Source organism: Podarcis liolepis, assembly GCF_965112155.1.
Source record: "Podarcis liolepis genome assembly, chromosome: 5".
Classification (NCBI taxonomy): domain Eukaryota; kingdom Metazoa; phylum Chordata; class Lepidosauria; order Squamata; family Lacertidae; genus Podarcis; species Podarcis liolepis.
The window spans coordinates 37731697-37752304 of record NC_139556.1 but is presented as its reverse complement, the minus strand read 5'-3'; the positions used below and the strand labels follow the sequence as shown (position 1 = coordinate 37752304).

At 42.9% G+C, this 20608-nt stretch overlaps 1 protein-coding gene and 1 long non-coding RNA gene across 2 annotated transcripts in view; one reads left to right on the top strand and one right to left on the bottom strand.

The window, feature by feature from the left end:
• The window catches only part of LOC310706896, a 25572-nt gene extending 14042 nt beyond the window's left edge, over positions 1-11530 (top strand). Inside the window, exon 3 of the long non-coding RNA XR_014526232.1 lies at positions 6233-11530. This is a non-coding gene — a long non-coding RNA (uncharacterized lncRNA). The remainder of the gene's footprint in view (positions 1-6232) is intronic.
• On the bottom strand, positions 1746-20608 carry MINPP1 (multiple inositol-polyphosphate phosphatase 1). The gene is made up of 5 exons (XM_083503117.1): positions 18981-20608; positions 16305-16502; positions 13184-13281; positions 11754-11887; positions 1746-3636 (listed from the first exon to the last, which is right to left on the bottom strand). Exons 1-5 carry the CDS (start codon positions 19570-19572, stop codon positions 3225-3227), a joined length of 1434 nt encoding a protein of 477 aa, XP_083359243.1. The 5' UTR covers positions 19573-20608; the 3' UTR covers positions 1746-3224.

Below are 20608 nucleotides of genomic sequence, written 5' to 3'. Positions count from 1 at the left end.
TTGGTTTCCAAACATTTTGGAAGTCGAACTGATTCCGTTCAACTTCCGAGGTACCACTGTAGTCTTAAAATATGGCGATATCTTAAGTGTTATGACCCATGCTAGGACTACCAATGAACAGCTGAATGAAAGACCCAAGGGCTGCCAGCTTAAAGCTCAAGGACAGAAGCATTTGACCCACTTTGTAAATTACAGAAGCCAAAGACTGTTTCTGCACTAAAACACATTTCCCCACCTTCTGCAAACATTTTTAATTGATTGCAAATTATGTCCCTGTTTTATCTTCAATGCTTTAAAAGTAGCCGCTCAAATCACTATTTTAACAAGCGCTTAGGAGTGGCAATTTAGAAAGCAGGTGTGCTACCATAACCTCATACCACATTTAAGTAGGGCATCAGGTACGAGTCATTATTTCTTCAAATAGCAAACTTGCTGGCCCCACTGCAGTGAATGGAGCTCCCTTAGTATTATTGTTTATATACTTCAGCTTTATTCTCCAAGGAGCACAAAGTAGCATAAACTGTTCCCCCCCTCCTCATATAATCCCCACAAAACGACCCTGTGAGGTAGGTCAGGCTGACTGCCAACCTGAAAGTACAGAACAATAATTAAATTGTTTTATTTAACGTACAGAAACGGGCGCCATTCTTTCACCCTAGTTTTCAAGTAATGAAATATATAGTTCTTCCATCTCCTCGCCCTGCCACAAGTAGAAAGGAAAGCTGCATGATGCCTCTAGTTGGTAGAGTTATTCATCGGGAATTGCATGCATTTTTTGCATCTCTTCATTATTCCACCTTTTATCTACATAGCCCTGTTCTATGACTCATCACTTCCTTTTGATGACTCATCACTTTCTGTTGATCTTAGGACATGGGTTGCTGAACAGGTATAAAATTGTGCGTGTATATGTGTATGCACATACAGGTATATATGTATAGAATACAACTTCAAGCAGAGAGGCAGAGGCTGCAATGGGAGGTGCTAAACCCTTTCCCAGCCCTGTCACCACAACACCTTCCCGAATCTGAGCTCATTTCCAGTCTCCAAGCCCAGACAGGGGGGGAAAAGCAGCTGGCTGAGAAACGTTCACTAGCCTCTCTAGTTTGCTCTTCTTCCACTTGAAATGACTACTCCCCACATTTTAGGTCTGTATGGTGCATTTTGTGCCTTAAGCCTAAACATCTATCCTGCATTTAACAAATGAGACAAATCAGTCCAATAGTTACTTTTTTCTTTAATTTTTTTTGGGGGGAATGGCGTGATTTAGCTATCTGACGACATCTGAGGTGTTTAAACAGCTTGTACTCTCATGAAGTTTCCCCTCTTTTGTTATACAGCAACCAAACCATTATATGATATGCAGGAGAAGTTTGAAACCGTAAACTGAATTATAGGTACACAAAAGGCTCCACTGTAAGCACACACCTTAGCAACCACACTGCTCACAAATACTTATATTCATCCAGTATGAAAGCAGCTTTATCATGCAATATGCTACATTTCGTTTATCCTGTGGAATTGGACAGACGGGACTTCAATGTCAACAGACCTATCCTTACAGGTTTGTTCACCTGACACTCCCCATTAAGAACCTCCCCTCCCCACCCCACCCCCCAAAATTGTCAGTAAAACCTTCTCTTTAGAAAGAGCTCCCTTCAAAATGGTGCTGTATGACATCTCATGTTATAGACCAGCAATTTAACACACAGATACGCTGCACACTGTATAACCATGATGGAGCCTTTTGTGGATATTTGTTCTTTATTATTTTTCTTAAAAGCATGGGTTTTTTAGCAGCAACTCTTGGTAAAAAACAAAAACAGAATCTTCAAAGTGTTTAGCAATACTGTATCCAAGATAGTGCCCCACTAAAAAAACAACACTCCAGTTTCAAGGAATGGTTCATAGGAATGAAAAAAAGCTATAGAGAAACAGACCAAAAAAAGCCAAGACTGAGGTGATACTACTATTTTCAATTCTGAAAAACCTAATTCCTGCTTCAATGCATGATTGAATATATTTAGTTGGGAAAAGAAGTCTCTTTACAGTTTACATATGGAAACCACACCCAAGAATGGATTTAAAGGGGGAAGCCATATTAAAGCATCATGGATTTCCTCTTTAAAATGTGCACTATGCACTTCAGTTGTACCTTGGTTTCTGAACAGCTAAGTTCTTGAATGCTTTGGCTCCCGAACGCCGCAAACCTGGAAGTGACTGTTCTGGTTTGTGAACTATTTTTGAAAGCCGAACGTCCGGCGGGATTCTGATTGGCTGCATGAGCTTCCTGCAGCCAATCAGAAGCCATGCTTTGGTTTCCGAATATTTTGGAAGTCGAACGGACTCCCAGAATGGAATCCGTTCGACTTCCAAGGTATGACTGTGCTCTCTCTAGCTGGCTATTTTTGTTCTTTTTGAAGCTGAACTCAAAGCAGTGACCCCCTTCTCTTCAATGTTATTATTATAGACTACATGAATGCCCATCACAGATTGGCGTCTGCCCAAATGGCAAACGTACCACTCCTCTTTTTGCAGCCACAGAACCACATTATTGCTGGGCAAAAGCTACCAAAACAAAACACAGAAAAGACTGAATTATGAAAATAGAGCAGTACTGGTATTCTCCTATTGCTTTACAATTTGGGGGTTGTGCGCAATTAGGTCATATTCAGAGCAGACCCATTAAAATCAGTAATTAGTAAAGTCCATTATTTCAGTGGACTATTTTGAGTATAACTTAACTAGATGCAACCTTTTATGCAAGGTCTCCAAAATACTTGGCAAAAACCAATTATTTTTGTAAAACATAACCATGAAAACCACCTGGAATCTTATATAAGAGATGTTTGTACTTAGGAGATGTTTGTACATAAGAGGCTGTATTCACAAGTGAATATTCCAGTGAAGCAGCAATTGAGATCCACAATAACTTCCAAACTACTCACATTAAATAACTGGCATACCTATGAAGTAAACTGCATGCCAAATACCATGTGGTTACACCTAGATCATTCCTGATCCTAAAAAAGGCAGTTTTTTTCCAGAAAGAGCTTCAGAAGTTTGTTTGAATGTTTTGAGATGTCCTATATCTTTGTTTTTGAATTTCAGAAACCAGTTTATGAAGTTCTTTTTTAAAAGTGTGATGGTACATCTTCCTAAAAAGTAGCATAAGCAAAAGAGCTACGTTTTATCAAACACTTCCACACACAAAAACTCTTCCTCTACTTTGTCCCCTTTACATACAGATCACCTTCAGTGGTATTTTTTGGCATGTCGCACACTTCGGAAAAGTGACAATTTTGGAGGGCTTCATTATAGTGGTTTTTCAGGTCGGTGTACAAAGCAACAGTTTCTCCCGTGTGTGGAAATTCCAGCAGCTTCTCGTTGAGCAGTATCTGGATCTTGTACTCTTCCTTTGGAGTTGTGGCTTGATCACAGTGATAAAGCACAAACAACAGGTTTGCGGCATAAGGGACGATGCGGCCACTACGAAATTTCCGGTGCATCTGCCTGTGGTAGTTGTTAGCTTTAAGAGGCTCTTCGTCTTTGAAGTAGCCCATGAGAGCAAGGAGAGGTTGAAGGGTTTCTGCATGTCCAAACTGGAGGATCACGGGAGAGGAAATAGGCTTCGAACTAGAAAGTTTAAAAGCAAAAGCAAAAGATGGTTAGTCAGATGAATCTAAGGGTGGATCTACACATTCGGGAAAAAGCACGCTATAAATAAGTCAGAAATCAAATCATCATAACAAAAGAAAAAGAAACGCTATGGAAAATCACATAATTTTTTTTACTCTTCAGCACCATCTAGTGTTGCATGTTTATAACGCATTCAAAACGCTGTTTTTTGGCTAATGTAGCGGAGTCCCAAGCAGTGAGGCACAACTACTGTATAGTTACAAGAATTAGCAAACTATGCTACTGTAAAAGAGTTGTTTTACTTTTGGTGGTCTGAACCGTAGGAATGGCATTTGACAGCTAAAAAACACTTGGTCAAGAAATCGTTTTTTAAAAAAATATGTTGTTGTTTTTTTAAAGAACCAGAAGAATACAAAGTTCAATCTCATTCCTGGTTAGAGATGGCCTGCAGTTACAGCTGAGATCATGTGGTTATTAGGGTGCAGTGTAAGAGAGCAATTCTCTAAAGAGAATGAATGGCAAAGCAGAGAATGTGCAACTCACAACTCATCTACGGATGATGCACAAGAAGCGCTCACTCTGTAGTGATTTTTTTTGCACACGAATGGTGACTGCTTCATTCATCCTATCATCCAGGCACAGTGTCACAGTTTATCTTGGATTAGTTTCTCTCCACTGCTACCCACCTGTTTAGAACGGCCATGTTATGGACCTTTCTCCCTGTACAACATACTAAAAAGCCAACTGTTCCTCTCTGTCCTTGTGGCTACAACTCTGGTTCATGTAAGCCCTCTGGCTTCTTCCTCTTTCACATCTCAGTCCTCTCCCGTCTATCGAGAAACCAAAACCAAAATTATTCTCATTTCTCACTGATCTGACCGCATCATTTGTTTCCTACCCTGACTTCCCATGATCTTCTATAGTCAATAGAAAGCCTGGCCTTCAAGACCTCTCTCTGCCCCTGCTCAACCTATATTTTGACTCCTATTTCTCATTTTATCTCTGCCCATGATCTCCACTCCTCCACCTTGACAGTCAACTGACCAAATGCCTGTTTCATTTCAGATTGGAAGTTCCTACAGCGTCTATGTTGCTTATGTAACTCTAATGTACCGCAGTGATGGTACAATATAAAAAAGTAATGCAAAAGCAGCTGTCTAGTTTCTTCTCCCCAAAACTATTATCAACACTACTATTTATAGTTAATATATTTTTTAGAAAATTTAAAGGTCCGAGATCCCATGTTACTCATGATTCCATGTGCTCATGTTATAGTAAAGCAGAATGTCAACTCCAGTGTTTTTATTCTTTGTATGCTTTGAAGAAAGGTTGTAGATTTTTCTCTGTTTTAACTTTTTGTAAACTGCTTTGAGGTCGTCGTCCCCCGTCCCCCCCGCATCAAGCATCAAGTATGTTTAGGTCCCGTCCCCACCCCGCATCAAGTATGTTTAGAGTTCCAGCTAAACCAAGCTTCTCAGTAATAAGCTTGATATGCTACTTATCACATTACGCTGTCCCTACCTTTAGAAGCTTGTAACATAATCTATAAAAAGGAACATACAGGTGTAACTATAATTTGCATTAGGGGACACCATGCTTTACATATGTTGTGTTTTGTGAATGGAATAAACAAAGCCCAGTTCATAAATCCAGGTTTTCATCACAATTAAATGTAAAAACTTTCAAGTCTTAGAATTATTAGCAGCAGCTACGACAAGCATACGAAGGCCAAGCAACAAGCCAAAGCTAAAATACAGTTTTTAATTCAACCGAGGAAAGTTCTTGGTACTTTAAGTTAACCTGTAGCATCAAAAAGGAAATAAAATGCAACTACTTGTTTGACCTGTCCCATTTAGAGAAGAATGCTTTGAAGTATCCTGTTTCTGAAGATTAAAAATGACACTTTGATATAATAAAGTACTGCATAAGTTATGTTATATCCTCAATTCTTTATAACTGGTCGCAAGCTTTAAGGAAATAAGATGGATTACTCATTTCTCTAAGAATTCATATACATATTTTTGTGCTTATGGTGGGGTAGTACAGAAGAAATTCCCCACCATACTGTGATTTAGCAAGCCCAAGAAGTCAGACTAAAAACTGTTTTTACATCAGGAAATGAAGGTATACAATATCCCCTTTCCCACAATTACTGACCCAATGCAAGCAACAAATACCAAATTTCCTTCTTTCTTTTCTTTTATTAAGAAAACCAACACAAGTGAATTTAGTCTTTGGTCAGGATGAACATTTTAGCTGTTTGATGAGATGCCTCCTTTACCAAAGTCATTGCTTCCTATAGTCTTCTGCCATGTGGCTAGTGCTTCTTACATGCGTATTACATTCAGGTTTCTCTGATGCATAGCCTAATAAGGCGCATAAGAATAAGCTAGGTAACTCCAACATAAAACTCAAATAAATGAAGCCTGTACCAATGCGCTACCGCACATTTTTGAACACTGATCAGAAATCAGTATCAAAATTCTGGGAGCAGAAATGTTTCTGCCAACATCTGACATCAGAAAGAACAGCACAAATTGCTTTCTGTTTAGTAAACTATCACAGCAAACAGATCTTTGTTCTTTTTCTTTAGGCAAAAGGTGATGTTTGGCATTTTCATCTGTTGGCTGCCAACTTAGAAGCCTCACCCACAAATGAAGGCAGTGTCTGACTGGTTTAGAAAGAAGGCGTTTCTCTCAAGCATGAACTCAGGAGTTTAATGCCTAATGAGATAGTCCACTGTATCCAAAATTCTCTTCTGACCAAACTGTGGGAGGCAGTGGAAGACAGGAGTGCCTGGCGTGCTCTGGTCCATGGGGTCACGAAGAGTCGGACACGACTAAACAACAACAACACCCAAAATTCTCTAGCTTGTGTAATAAGAGTTTGGGAGTAACGTACAAACCCATTCAGTAAAGAGATATCAGAAAACAATCAAATCTGAATTTACATGCTGGCATTTTAAAGTTTTATTTCTGTTTCAAAGAATCGGAAGTGGGTATCCCAAAGTCAATTCAGCACACAGAATACCTTCCCACCAAGCTGTCAAGATGTGTTCAGAAACCCTAAAACCTATCCCTTACTATTGGGTGAGCTGCTGCAAGTCACAATACATAACACAGGGCTGGATCGGCCTTGGTCAATCTGGCCCTCTCCAGATCAGGTTTCCTCAAACTCGGCCCTCCATATGTTTTTGGCCTACAACTCCCATGATCCCTAGCTAGCAGGACCAGTGGTCAGGGATGATGGGAATTGTAGTCTCAAAACATCTGGAGGGCTGAGTTTGAGGAAGCCTGCTTCAGATGTCTTGGACTTCAAATACCACCAGTACCAGTCTAGACTCTACAGCAGAGATGGGTAACCTCCGGCCTACAAGTCTAGTCAGGCCCAGCATGGGTTCCAGTTTGGTCTATGAGACCATTTTCCCCAAGCCACACCAACCTGCCCGACACCTGATATTATCTGCGATGTTAAGTGTGGAGCAGGTAGAGACGTGTTTGCCAACAATTAGGAGCCTTAGAGAGCACTCTCTATTGTTCCTTGACAAAGCAAGACTTGCTGTCAGTGCAAATCAGCAAGTCTACAGGCATCGGAGTTCCCATTGGACCCCATCTACCTGTCACGATGGCCCATGAGAGGAGGTGGGAGCTTTCAATATGGCCCCAGGAAAAGATTCCCCACCCTCTAGAGCAGTGTTCTTCAACCTTGGATCCATCCAGTTAGCCAGTGGTCAGGGATGTTGTCGTGGACCAACGTTACCTGGGAACCAAAGGTTGAGGAACACTGTTCTCGAAGATGGACAGGTGGTATGACTCAGAAGAAGGAAGGTGTATATACCCATAACCAGAGTACATAACTCAACTTCAATCGTTGTTAAAGGACTCCTGTTACTCCTTCTGTTGACTACCAAATGGCTTTTGAAATGATATAATAACTAGAAGCTACCCTCTCATTTCTAAGCTGCAATGAAGAAGAAAGCTCAGTGTAAAACTCAATTCCAGACAGCATGTTGGGCGTTGTAGCCCTTGTAGCCCTAGAGCATTTGAAGGACACTGTATTGGCAAAGGCTGAATCTGATGAAATAACACTGGAGCCATCTGACTATAGTGATAGTGTCTTCAGTTCTTGCTCTGCTTCTCCCTGCCCTTCTGAAAAGTATCTGGCAGTGTATACCTGTGCATGTCTTACGCATACACATGCCTTACTGTGTTCAGTTATGCTTGTAAAGCAGTACTACGCAGGAAGACAAAAAATAGGCAGAAATTGGCACCAAGCTTATAAGGCAACGGTGACAGAACTCGGCACTCACAGCTCAACACTGAATTCTCAAACCAACCCTAATGCTGCCCTCCCTGCCCCCTGTTGGCCCGATGACAACCAAACAGCTCTGATCTGTGTACTGTTCTCAGTAAGGAAGAGAATGCAATGCATTATCTCTATTCGAACATCAGCTGCCAGCTGATAGCGTCACAAAGGTCACTGGGTTTGCAGGTATAGTTGGACTAGATGAACCTTGGGATCCCTTCCAACTCTGCAATTCCAAGATTCCAACTATGAGGACTGCCATTGCTCCTTCTAAGTTTCCTTCAATTTCTTTCTATAGCACGCAAGAGGACTAAAAACATGGCCGTGCCTTTGTAAAAACAAACGGAATCCACAACAGAAACGCAACCATTCACTTCAAAGGGCTTTGAAATGTTCAGTGTGCGTTGTTCAGAAGCTGAGGCTGTGGCTACAGTCCACCAAGTGGAGTCTTAAGTTCCGACAGGAATCAAATGAGAGAAGTTGTTCCTCAAGCTCAGGATGGAGTTTTAAAAGTCACTGCGGTTGGGACAAGTCAATTTCTCCCCTAAACTGTTTAGAGCTCTTAAAAATCTTTACAAGGTTATATAATTAAACATTCGATAAAGCCATTCCAAACAGAGCTAATCCCTAAATACACAAAGATTAATACACACAGATGCATATCTCATATAGGGTCAATAATAAGGCTGTCTTCTGATGTCAAATAGTGATCCCTCCCAGTCACTGAAGAGAATCTTTCTCTCTTTCTCTCTTTCTTTCTTTCTTTCTTTCTTTCCTCTCTCTCTCTCTCTCTCTCTCTCACACACACACACACACCTCCACTGATTCAGATAAACCCTTGGTCATAAGGTATTAAGGAATCACAATGCTGAATAACCCAATTGGACTTCTGAACATTTAAAAGTTGTGTAGAAGAAGATTTAAGCAGGTGAAGTGTCTCTTATCCATGCATAGGATAGGCTGCACCTGCTGAAATTCCTTCCTCAGTTAAAAAGCACAGAGGCAGTGCTTTCCTTTGCATATGCTCACTCTATTAAGGCAGGTGTTAACCGTATAATAAACATAACATATACAAATTTAAATTCTAAAGGGGGGGGAACAATTTATGAAGTGAGGAGGAAGAAACTATGAAGCAACTATCCATCTGTCTTGGATGCTTTGCTTGAGATTCCTGCATTGCAGGGGGCTAGACTAGATGACACTTGGGGTCCCTTCCAACTTTACAATTGTATGTTTCTATGTAGCTTAGTCCAGGCATAGGTGAACTCAGCCCTCCAGATGTTTTGGGACTACAACTCCCATCATCCCTGACCACTGGTCCTGTTAGATAAGGATGATGGGAGTTTGCCTATGCCGGGCTTAGTCAAATGTCTGGTCATATATATATGTGTGTGTGTGTGTGTGTGTGTGTGTGTGTGTGTGTGTATGAATGATACTGAAGGGAATTGTGGAATAGGACATATCTAGAGATGGGCACTTCTCAAAATGTTACCTTCACATGGAAGAAAATTAAGTTCAACCCCAAATTATAATAGAGTTTAAAGACTTCCAATGATTTCACAGTGTTTTTTAAACATTAATTCATGTTGTGGGAAAGAACTGTTTGCCTCTTGGTACAAGTAACGCTGATTAAATACTCTACTATTCCATACTAAGAGTACATTTTAATAGAAAAATTATAGATAAAAAAGTGGCTTGTTATTTTGAGCGAGGTATGAGAATGCTTATTTTACATTAGCTCTGCATACGTTATGTCATCTAGCTGCAGCTTTAATTGGGGATTAGTGGCTGGAAGTTAAACTTATCTACTCGATTCTAGGTGTCACATACGGCAAGTCACTTTGTCTCCCCGTGTCTCAACTCACCCTCCATAGAAGGCAACAGCTGCCCTCTGCTCCCTTGTCAGGATAAACTATTATCAGTATTCAGAAAAAGCTGGTAGGTGAAAGAGGCAATTAGGTACTTTAGTTTACTAAGCTTAGTTAAGAGAAACCTATTCAAAATTTAGATTAGCATCTTCTGTTTATACTGCCATCAACTGTTAGGAAAAGGAACAGCACCGTTTCACAGAGCTCCTAATTATATCAAATCTAGACACGATGCAGGCAGTTCATAACTGGGATCTCCTGCAGCTTTTTGTTGTTTAACAATCAGCTGCCTACAGACTGCCACTATTTTTCAGGAGGGATTCAATAGCTTATGGATATTTAGGTCTGCACGATTTAAAGCACTCTGGTGCAACAAATCTATTTTTTTAAAAATTAAAAATGACTTATTGCAGTAAGGAAAGTGACAGGGAAGGGCCCTAAAAACTGGGATAATGTTTGATGGGAAGTCATATAGCCTTTCTGCAAACGAATCAAAACAAATGCTCACTAAAGAACGGACACCATATGTTCTCCACTCATGTTAGAATATAAAAAGTTATAGTCATGTGTTTGATATCCAGGCATCCGGAAACAAACTGAAGGGAGGTTTTGCCACAGATCCAAACTGAAGTGGGAAATCAGTCTTAAGTGGGCTGCAAGCCAAATAAAAGACCTGCTCATACACCTAACTGTGACCATAGCGGTTCAATTGAATTTAATGCAATAATAATAATAATAATAATAATAATAATAATAATAATAATATATTTTATTTATACCCCGCCCTCCCTGGCTAGAGCCAGGCTCAGGGCAGCTAACACCAGTAAAATTACAACAAAAACATAATAGGAAAAAGAAAAAGAAAAAAACCAATTTAAAATACAAGTTAAAATATAATTTAAAATGCAGCTTCATTTTAAAAGTAGCCCAAAGATCAAAACCATAAGGGGAGGGAAACATAAGGGTCAGACTGAGTCCAAACGGGACAGCTGTCTTGCAGGCCCTGCGGAAAGATGTCAAATCCTGCAGGGCCCTGGTCTCTTGTGACAGAGCGTTCCATCAAGTTGGGGCCAGTACTGAAAAGGCCCTGGCCCTAGTTGAGATCAATCTAACCACCTTGCGACTTGGGACCTCCAAAGTGTTGTCATTTGTGGACCTTAAGGTCCTCCGCGGGGCATGCCAGGAGAGGAAGTCCTGTAGAAGACACTTCTCTCAATAAATCATCCTCTTGTTTTGTAAGCATCTATATCTGACATTCAGGACTTTTTCCAGGCCGTCCCCTCCTCCCTAGGCCACTTTCCCTGCTCTGTGGCCTCAAGTGCTTTTGGCTGGCTAGAATGAGTCCTTGAACTGCGATGCTTTGGGCTTTCCTGACTGTAGGAAGAGGCAGGGGTCTAGAAAAACTAGCCTACTGTACATTCAAACATTCAAACTTGTTGCTCTGCCTCTTTTTGTCCCTGGAACATAGACCAGAAGGGAATGCAACTCTTGGGCTGGAAAAGGTTCTCCAACCCAGTGCCACATTCCTTGTCCCCTTCTTCCACCACCTGCTACACCAGAGCTTTTCAAATTGCATGTCGCACCACATTAGTGTGTTAGCTGCAGTGTGTGGGTGTGTCATGTGAACGCTCCCTGCACTCCTCCTGGGGCTGGAAAGGGGTTAGTTTAACCTCTGGTTAGCTGGTAAAACTGAATTACTGTGCAGCGAAATGATGCATGTCTAAAAAGTGTGTCACCAACATGAAAAGTTTGGAAAGCTCTGTGCCACACGCACACACACATTTTGGTCTTTTAAAACATAAAACGAATGCTTACATATATTGATCGTTCCACAAATAGCAGCTGTGGCACATTCAAGAAGGTGGAACCATTTTAGTGGCACCTAGAATGGGACCACGAAACAGAGTATGTGTTTTCCCACCACCACCACCAATTTTTTACCTTTTACTCTCTGTAACAGCCTGGTCCAAATGTTTGAAGATATCCTGCATAAGAATGCAGCTGGAGCGGCTGTTGATAGGATACCCATAAGCTCTCTTCCAGTACTGCTTCAGATCATTCAGATATTCAAGTACCTGGTATCATACACATTTAAAAGTTGTTACAAAGAAGGATTATTTTACACGCAACAAGATATTTTAGTAAATTGCAGGCAGGCCATTCCAATGCACACAAACTTTCATATAACTATTGGTACCTAACCCATCAATATAGATATCCTGTTTTCCACCTCAGGCAATGGGTTCTTTCCTCTTCCCTACCTACCACCATTGCAATCAGGAGCAAATGCTTTGGCAGAGACCTGCCTTTATAACACTGCAGTTGCAGCCTCCCAGGGGCAAGCCAGGAACAGCAAACGGGAATGAGCACTGAATTCTACAATTTAATAGGCATATGAGTGAAAAGGTAGGCAAAGGATTGTTTTCCTGCACAGGAGTGAAGTCAATAGGTGCAGCTAATGCTAAAGACATTGGTTATGAGCCTTGTTAAAAGCAGACTCTACTTTTAGGAATTTAGTGTTCCTTAGAAAGAGACTGAATATAGCCAATATATATGCATCTGTTATCCTAGGTGTCTACACGCAGATGCTCAGGGTGACAGGCTGGAAGGTTGGGCAGAGTAGGAGAGGGTATCTAACGAGAGCAGGAATGTTAAATGACACTCCCCAAGATCAAACCGTGGTAGTATCATTTGTGCTAGCACTTGTCCTGCTGCAGCAGGTTGTTTTGGTCAAATTAAATCATGTTAAGTGAGTGCCAGATTTCAGCTCATGGTTAGAATTCAAGTTTTCCACATGGTAGACCACTGAAATTAATGGACTTAGCTGAGTAATGCTGCTTAATTTCAGCAGCTCTAGGTAAAGGTAAAGGGACCCCTGACCATTAGGTCCAGTCGCGGATGACTCTGGGGTTGTGGCGCTCATCTCGCTTTATTGGTCAAGGGAGCTGGCGTACAGCTTCTGGGTCATGTGGCCAGCATGACTAAGCCACTTCTGGCGAACCAGAGCAGCGCAAGGAAACGGCGTTTACCTTCCTGCCAGAGCGGTACCTATTTATCTACTTGCACTTTGATGTGCTTTTGAACTGCTAGGTTGGCAGGAGCAGGGACCGAGCAATGGGAGCTCACCCCAAGAAGGGGATTCGAACCACCAACCTTCTGATCGGTAAGCCCTAGGTCTGTGGTTTAACCCACAGTGCCACCCGCATCACTTTCAGAGGCTCTACTCTTGAGTAAAAACTTGGTTGAATACTACCCGCTATGTCCTATATAATTCTGTGAGACCGAATAACAGTTTTTTTCACAATACACTGAAACATTCAATTCTCCACTTCTTTAGTTAAGGGGGTTGCAGACGTATACACAGTACCTACCTTGGCATCTTCTTCACTGAAGAGCGAACACCAGGGGGAGCTAATGTTTTTTATGGCCAGCTCAAATGAGCAAGTGAAAAATGCCACCTGAACCAAATCTGTTGTAAAGAAAAGCAACAGTTAGCAACACACCGACGGTACATCAGGTAGGATGCCGCAAGCCATCAATGAAATGTTTACGCAGAAAGGGCAACACACAAGGACCACGTCAGTGGTGACCGAAATGCCCCTTTACAAAACTGCTATGAAGGTATGCAATAAAAAGAGATACAATCTGGGAACCAAGTCCTGTGTATAGAACAAGGCTAGGGAACCCTTTGTATGCTGAGAGTCGTATTTCCTCAGGGATAACATCTTGGGAAATGGATAACAAGCGTGGGCAAGGTCATGATTTTCTCTCACTTCTGAACTCCTATCCTCCGTACATCAATTAGGCTTTGAAACAAAAGCTTCCATTGGCAACAACAGAAGCTTTTTTCTAGTCTAATTACTGTGTCAAGGAGGGGCAAAGAGGGATGAGACAGAATGGATCCAAAGGCACCAGGAGCTAGACCTAGCCTGCAGGCAAGAAATTCCCCTATCCCTGGCACAAACAGAGGGGTGACGTGCAAGAACTATGCTTGCAATTCCACAAATGGGTCCGTAGTCTTCTGCATCCCTGGAATCAATACATATAATACACCACAAACTATAAGCAAAAAGAAATGAGCTAGTGAATGCGGGATTTTTATGTACAGTATTTCAAGAATGTTTTTAACATATATAAACTCGGAATACATGGTGGGTATTAAATATTTGCAATGGAATTATTTGATTAGATTCGTATGAAAAAGAACACATCAGTGCCTGGAGTGTTTTATCCATGCAAGTGCTTCTGAAAATATTCACAAACTTGTTCAAAAACTCAACTTAATTAAAATTGCAAACTGTATAAATATAAGCCTCGTTTTTAAGGCTGTTAGGTGAAACTTAACATGTTAACCTTTCTACCATTGAAAGAATCATAATCATATATTCTGTAAAAAAACCCAACATATAAGTGAATACGTATACTCAGACAACATCTTACTACCTGCTCTTGTTTCAATCACTTTTAGCAGGGTTATGATTAAAGTAACTAGAAATCATTGTTGCATGTACACTACAGGAAACACAATATTCTTTAGTTAGTTCAGATGGTCAAGTGAAAAAGGACACCAGAACCCAATCTGTAGAAAAGGCAAGTGACAAATGAAACTGTCAAAACTGCATCTATGCACATTTAGTAACAGGATAATGCTTAGTTACACTCCGTAACAAGAGAGAGATGTTTCAGAAGTTGGAGTTACGGAAGTGTCAATACTGTATCATATGACATTGACCTTCTTTACTACATTTATATCTGCATATCTTAGAGCTCCTCCTCCATCAATTATGGCTCAAAATCCCTTGCCTAATGAATTCAAGAGTGAGACTGAAAGGACTTTTTATGCTGCTAGAAAACTTGAATCGATGCACCTGCCTTTATCTATCACAAAGAAAAACAGGATAGAGTTGTTTGCAGTGGCTCTGGGGAGTAGTGAACTGTAATAATGATACTACCTATGTTCATCTGATAAAAGTATGTCTTTCCCCCACTTTTTGTGTTTGATTGGTGCTTAGTGATGTTCTGTTGTATTTTAAATGGAATGTTAACCACCTGAAACGGTTGATAGGAAGGATAAAACACGGTAGAATGAAATAATCCTGATTCAGTAAAAGGAGACCCATAATGCAAATAATTAATGCAAATGCACATCCAGATGCCCATTTCACTGTTCATCTGTGTCCCACTAAACTGGGTGCATGTGGGTTTTTAGTGCAGACCGGAATACCTAACGCCATCTGGATTCACAAAGTTATGTGGAATATCTATCACCAGTGTTTATCTTCTAAAAATATGTTTTGGGGTACTCTCATTTTCCTACTCATATTGAAATACTGTCCCTCAATGAGGCCAAACTTAGATTCACAAAATGTTTAGGGGTATGCGTACCCCTGAGTCCCCCACAGAAAAAAAGCACTATCACCATCTGGATCCATAAAGTTTGTACGACAACAGCAAGATGAGGTCCTCTCTTTTCTCATGAAAATACTTTCTTCCTGGTAAAATCTAATAAAGTTAGCCTGTGGCCCAGGAAGGGGGGAAAGGTTGCCACAAAGAACTTGTACACGATAGTTGGTTTCTCATGCTTCTTAAGTGTTTGACCACAAGCCAAAGCACTCCCTTTAGGCAGCCCCAAACATCTGCATGTACCCAGGAGAAAGACTTACAAAGAAAACCATCCACAAACATCCTTCCTCTATGCTTCACCACCAGCTGTTCTTTAAACAACTCTGGCAGCAGTCAGTTGTGGGTAGATATCAGCTGGGCACAGAGAACTAGTTGTACATTTCTTCTAGGTATAATTTTGGAAAAGTTGCAGCTCTTGTGGTAGATAGTTTTAGTTGCTTGCTCTTCCTACAGAGGTTCTTGAAAGGGTGCCGACACCAGTAGCTTGTGCCACACACCAAAATAAAGTTTATTAAAAGACAATGTTGATAATGGCTCGTGACATGGATATTGTTAGTTACTAGCTACAGAGCTTGCTGGTAGTGGATGTTTTGTAGTTAAAAAAGAAAAATCACTGTAGCAGTGAAATAGGTATGTGTGCACCATTACCTGAAAACCGCATGCAAGAGTTGATAGGCCATTTCCTTTCTGCATTCCGCACTTCATCGTACAAATTTTCCCAAGCATCTTCAATACTTCTAAGAGTGTGTCTCAATGGAGCACGACTGTCTGCTCTCTCCAGGCTACCACAGAAACATGAACTAGGCTTCAGTTATCACTCTGCGTGGCACAAGTGTGCATCTCTGCACTTGTGAGAGTCATATAATGCATGCAGCTGAGATACTTTAACTTATGTGAACCAGTCCCTAAGAGCGATGAAAATGAAAACAAGGCATGGGGGGGGGAGGGGAAGGGTAAATATTTTATGTCCCCCAGTCAGGTTCAACAGAAGTTAACCTTTAAAGCTTTTCCAAAAGATGTTTATGTTTACTGCTTATTTGCTCTTCATAATAACTGAGAACAGGTAGGAAGCTGATAAAAGAACATTACCTGCGTTTAAGTCATTCACTGGTAGACACAAGGTGTTTGCGATTTTCCCCACTACTTCCTTCATCTCAGGACCTTCCTTGAAAGCATCCAGCTCATGCATAGCCGTATCATTGTCTTCTATATCTTTAACAAATCTTTCACATAGATCAAAAAACCTCATCAGTTTGTCGTTGGTTTCAATTCCTTCTGTCGTCGTGGCTGAAAATGAAAGGCCAAAAGGTTATTAAATGTCATAAGTTGCTTTAAAGTGGAATATAAATTCACAAAAGCAAGCACGTTGCAAAATACACTCTTAAAACTGAATAATCTTCAGTCAAACACTGAGTTAAAGGTAGTTGCTTCAAGCAAACTACAGGGGGCATATGCTTTTTTATATAAAGCATTTTGCACAGAATTTCTCAAAAGGGTTCTGAAACCAAGGGTTCTGTGAAATCCTCTATCAACATAAAACCTTGCTAAAAGTAAACTGGACGAATGGTTTGTGGAAAGAATATTGTGGGCTTGATTCTAGAAACAATGGACTATAAAGTCACATCACCACAGGCAATGGCCTGCCGGACACTATTCAGGGTCTCACTAAAATCAACCATCTGAATGATCCTGGACCGCTCTTATTTTATCCTTTCCAAATACTGAGCTCTGCACTTTCTCTAGTTCATAAAATTATGATTATCTTCCCAGTAGCTACCACTCCTCACTTCTGGGCACTTGGAACTTAAGGAAGTGATTTTGTTCGGTGCCCTTTAGAACATCCATTATTCCTTATCTCCCAACTTTGTGCTACAGCTCATTAGCATTCTGAGTGCCCCTACCTGAAAGCCCAGTACAGTATTTAAGTTAGCTGAGCAGTGAGCAGGAATGATATTAGATAAGCACATTAACTATGATTTGAAAGTTCTGGCCAGGTCTTCTTTTTTTAGGAGAGGGACCAGTACCACACACAAAGGGGGACAAAAACAACTCTTATCAAGAGAAAAGGGCTGGGACTGGGGCCTTAAATGATTATCCAACCCCCTAAGTTCAATCAGGGTTTAGATCCAGTTTTGGCACAGAAAGAGGAGACAGGGGAAATGTGCCCCTGTTAATTCTCCTCAACCTCTCACCAGCTTTCAATACCATCAACCATGAAATCCTTCTGGAGCAGCTGTCCAAGTTAGGGGTGGGTGATGCTGCTTTGCAATGGTTCCAGTCCTACTTGGACCGTCATTTCCAGTGCATGATGCTTAGGGAGTGCTGTACAGCCCCATGAGACTTCAATGTGGAGTTCCTCAGGGTTCGATTTCATTCACCGTGCTGTTTCCCTGAAACTCCTGAGTGGTGTTATCTGGCATTTTGGAGTATGTTGTCAGCAATATGCTGATGGCACACAGCTCTGCTTCTCATTTACACCTGCAGGGTGTGGTAGTGGATGTGCTGGATTGATGTCTTTCCTCGGTAATGGACTCAGTGAGAGACAATAAACTGAAGCTCAATCCAGATAAGAATGAGACACTGTTAGTGGGTAGTTCCCCAGAACCGATGGATGGGAGGTTGCCTGCTCTTGATGGGGTTACACACTCCCTCTGAAGGAGCAGGTATGCAACTTGCGGGTATTTCTGGATCCTTTGCTGTCGCTTGAGGCTCAGGTGGCCTCGGTGGCACAAAGTGTCTTCCATCCGCTTCAGCTGGTGGCCCAGGGACAGGGATAACCTAACTTCTGTTGTCTATGCTCTGGCAACCTCTAGGTTAGATTACTGCAACATATTATCTGTGGGGCTCACATTTGGCAGCCAGGTTGCTCACCAGGGCAAGACCATTTGAACATATAACACCAATCCTGGCCCAACTGCACTGGCTGCCAATTAGTTTCCGGCCCAATTCAAATTGCAGGTTTTGACCTATAAAGCCTTAAACGGTTCAAAACTGCAATACCTCCAGGGCTGCCTCTCCCCATTTGAACTGACCCAGACCCTGTGATCAACATTGCAGGACTTTTCCATGAGAGTCCCATAGGGTGGCAACACAAGAAGGTGCCTTTTATGCACTGCCGCCCAACTTAAAACCTTTCCTCTATAACTAGACCTTTAACTATCTGTGCGGCCTTTTAGAAGTGGATGGGGTGTGTTTTAATTTAATTTTTTTCCTCTTGGTTTTAACGTATCTGCTGGGGGGGGGGGGAAGAATCTCATATTGCAAAGCTAGGCTTCTCTACTGACAACCTTGTCCTACTGAATTCAATTATGACACTTAATCCCAGGCGCATTTCATGCGTGCATTTCATTTTGATGCTTTTTCTTTGCCTAAAGTGCCTAATACGTGCACATAATAATAAAAATAGTAAGTGGGGTACATTATTGCCACCTTGGGGTCTTTAAATGGTCCTGACCTCTGCAACCACACCCCAAAGTGCCATCAGCTATCATGGGCATAGCTGGGGGTAGGAGACAGTTGCCCCTCCAAATACTTAACTGAAAGTAGCAATTGTAGAATCACTCTTGGGGTCAAAAGAAAGTGATAAAAAACCCTGTTGTTGAGACATTTCATTCGGAAACTGCTGGACAGAGCCAAACAGAGGACGACGACAGGTGGGCGTCCCCGCCCTCACTAACATAAATCCTAGCTACGCCCATGCAGGTTATAATGAAGCAGAGAATGGACGGCTTGCTGGGAGTGGGAAGGATGCGGGGTTACTCTCACCATGCTTTTGGGACGTGCCCTGCCGCTGGCCGTCGAGCGCCTGCCGGAGCCCTTCGCGGAAGGCGGCGGCGCTGTCCAGGCATCGGTGCTTGGAGCTGCTGACGAAGGCGAAGCGTCGGTTCCTGGCCAGGAGGCTGGGGAAGCGGCGGGCGAGGCGCCTGGCCAGCATCTCCATGTCGCGGCGCCCCCGCGGGGCCAGCTTGCCGTCCATGTCCGGCCGGAGCCACATGGTCCAGCGTGCCAGGCGGGAGGCGGCGCTGGCGTTGCATTTCCCGGCGTTTTCCTGGACGAGTCCGTGGAGGCTGCCCAGCTTCTGGATCTGCTTGCGCGTCGGGAAGCGGGTGCCGTGGCGGAAGACGGCGCCGAGCTGCAGCGGGGCGCAGGAAGCCGGCGGCAGCGGGAAGCCGGGCTGCGGCGGCCCGAGCGATAGCGGGTCCCGCAGGAGCTCCGGGTGCAGCTCCTCGTAGCGGGACTTGGTGCCGAAGTACGGGCTCAGCCTCTCGGCCGCCGCCTCCGCCTTCCCCTCGGCGGGCCCCGGCGCCAGGAGGAAGAGCAGCGGCAGCAGCAAGAGGCAGCCGTCGGGTCGCAGCATGAGAGCGGCAGGGAAGCAGCTGTTCTCCTCCTAAGCGCGGTGCCCGGACCGCAACCCCGGTGTAAAGCGCGAAGCCCACGCAGGAAGTCGAGCCACAGGGCCCACCCCCCCTCCGCGCTTTGGCTTTTCCTTTCCGCTGATTGGTCGGCGACTCCCCGCCCACTTTCTGCTTGCCCGCACCCAAAATGGCCACCTCGCTGCATGACTTCTAAACGCTTTAAGCCACTGCCGCCCTCAAGCAAGATGGCCGTTGTTGCTTCCCATCCCTCCCCGTTCTCCCTGCCATCCTTATATATACAACAGTGCCCAGCCCTAAGTGGCGTTCAGCCTCCTCGGGAACCTGCTGAGAGAGGCTGAGGAAGCCTGACAAGATCTTCCCAAAGCCGACAGGGCAGCTGAACAGAAACAAGCACCCCTCTACCACTATCATGTATTCTTCCCTTTCCCTTGTTCCCTCAAGTCCATTCAGCGCCTTGGGAAGGCGGAATAATTGTGCAAAATAAGCACACGACCATATATCTTACTGAGGGTCTTGTCAGAAATACTCAAACAACAAAACAATGCTGCTGCGGATCCCAGTTATTATAAGGCTGCTTTGATTGCAGGTTGAATGGACTTTGGGTGATGCCAACGCTGTTATTTTAGATATGTTTAGACTCCCCACCCCCGTGGCTCAAAGTAGCCCTGTGCTCATATGAAGCTGGGGTCAAGGCTGAGTGAGTGGTTAACAACCTTGCAATGCAGTCCAGTCCTAGTATCCTCATAATCTGGGAAACAGAAGAGGCTAAGGCTGAAAGATTTACAGCAAACTTGCAGTGTAATTTCTCTGTAATTACCCAACATTGTTACATTCTAAGGAACATCTAGGTCCTTACAACAAACAGGCTCAAACTATGGATAATACTGGCAAATTGTGAAAGATCTGGTGGTTTTGCCTTTAAAAAGCGGGGGTGGGGGTGGGGCGGCAGTGCAAGGCTACCAAGCTGCTTGCTTGCAGGAATCAGAGACAATTCCTGGTCTGAGAGAACTCTGTGCA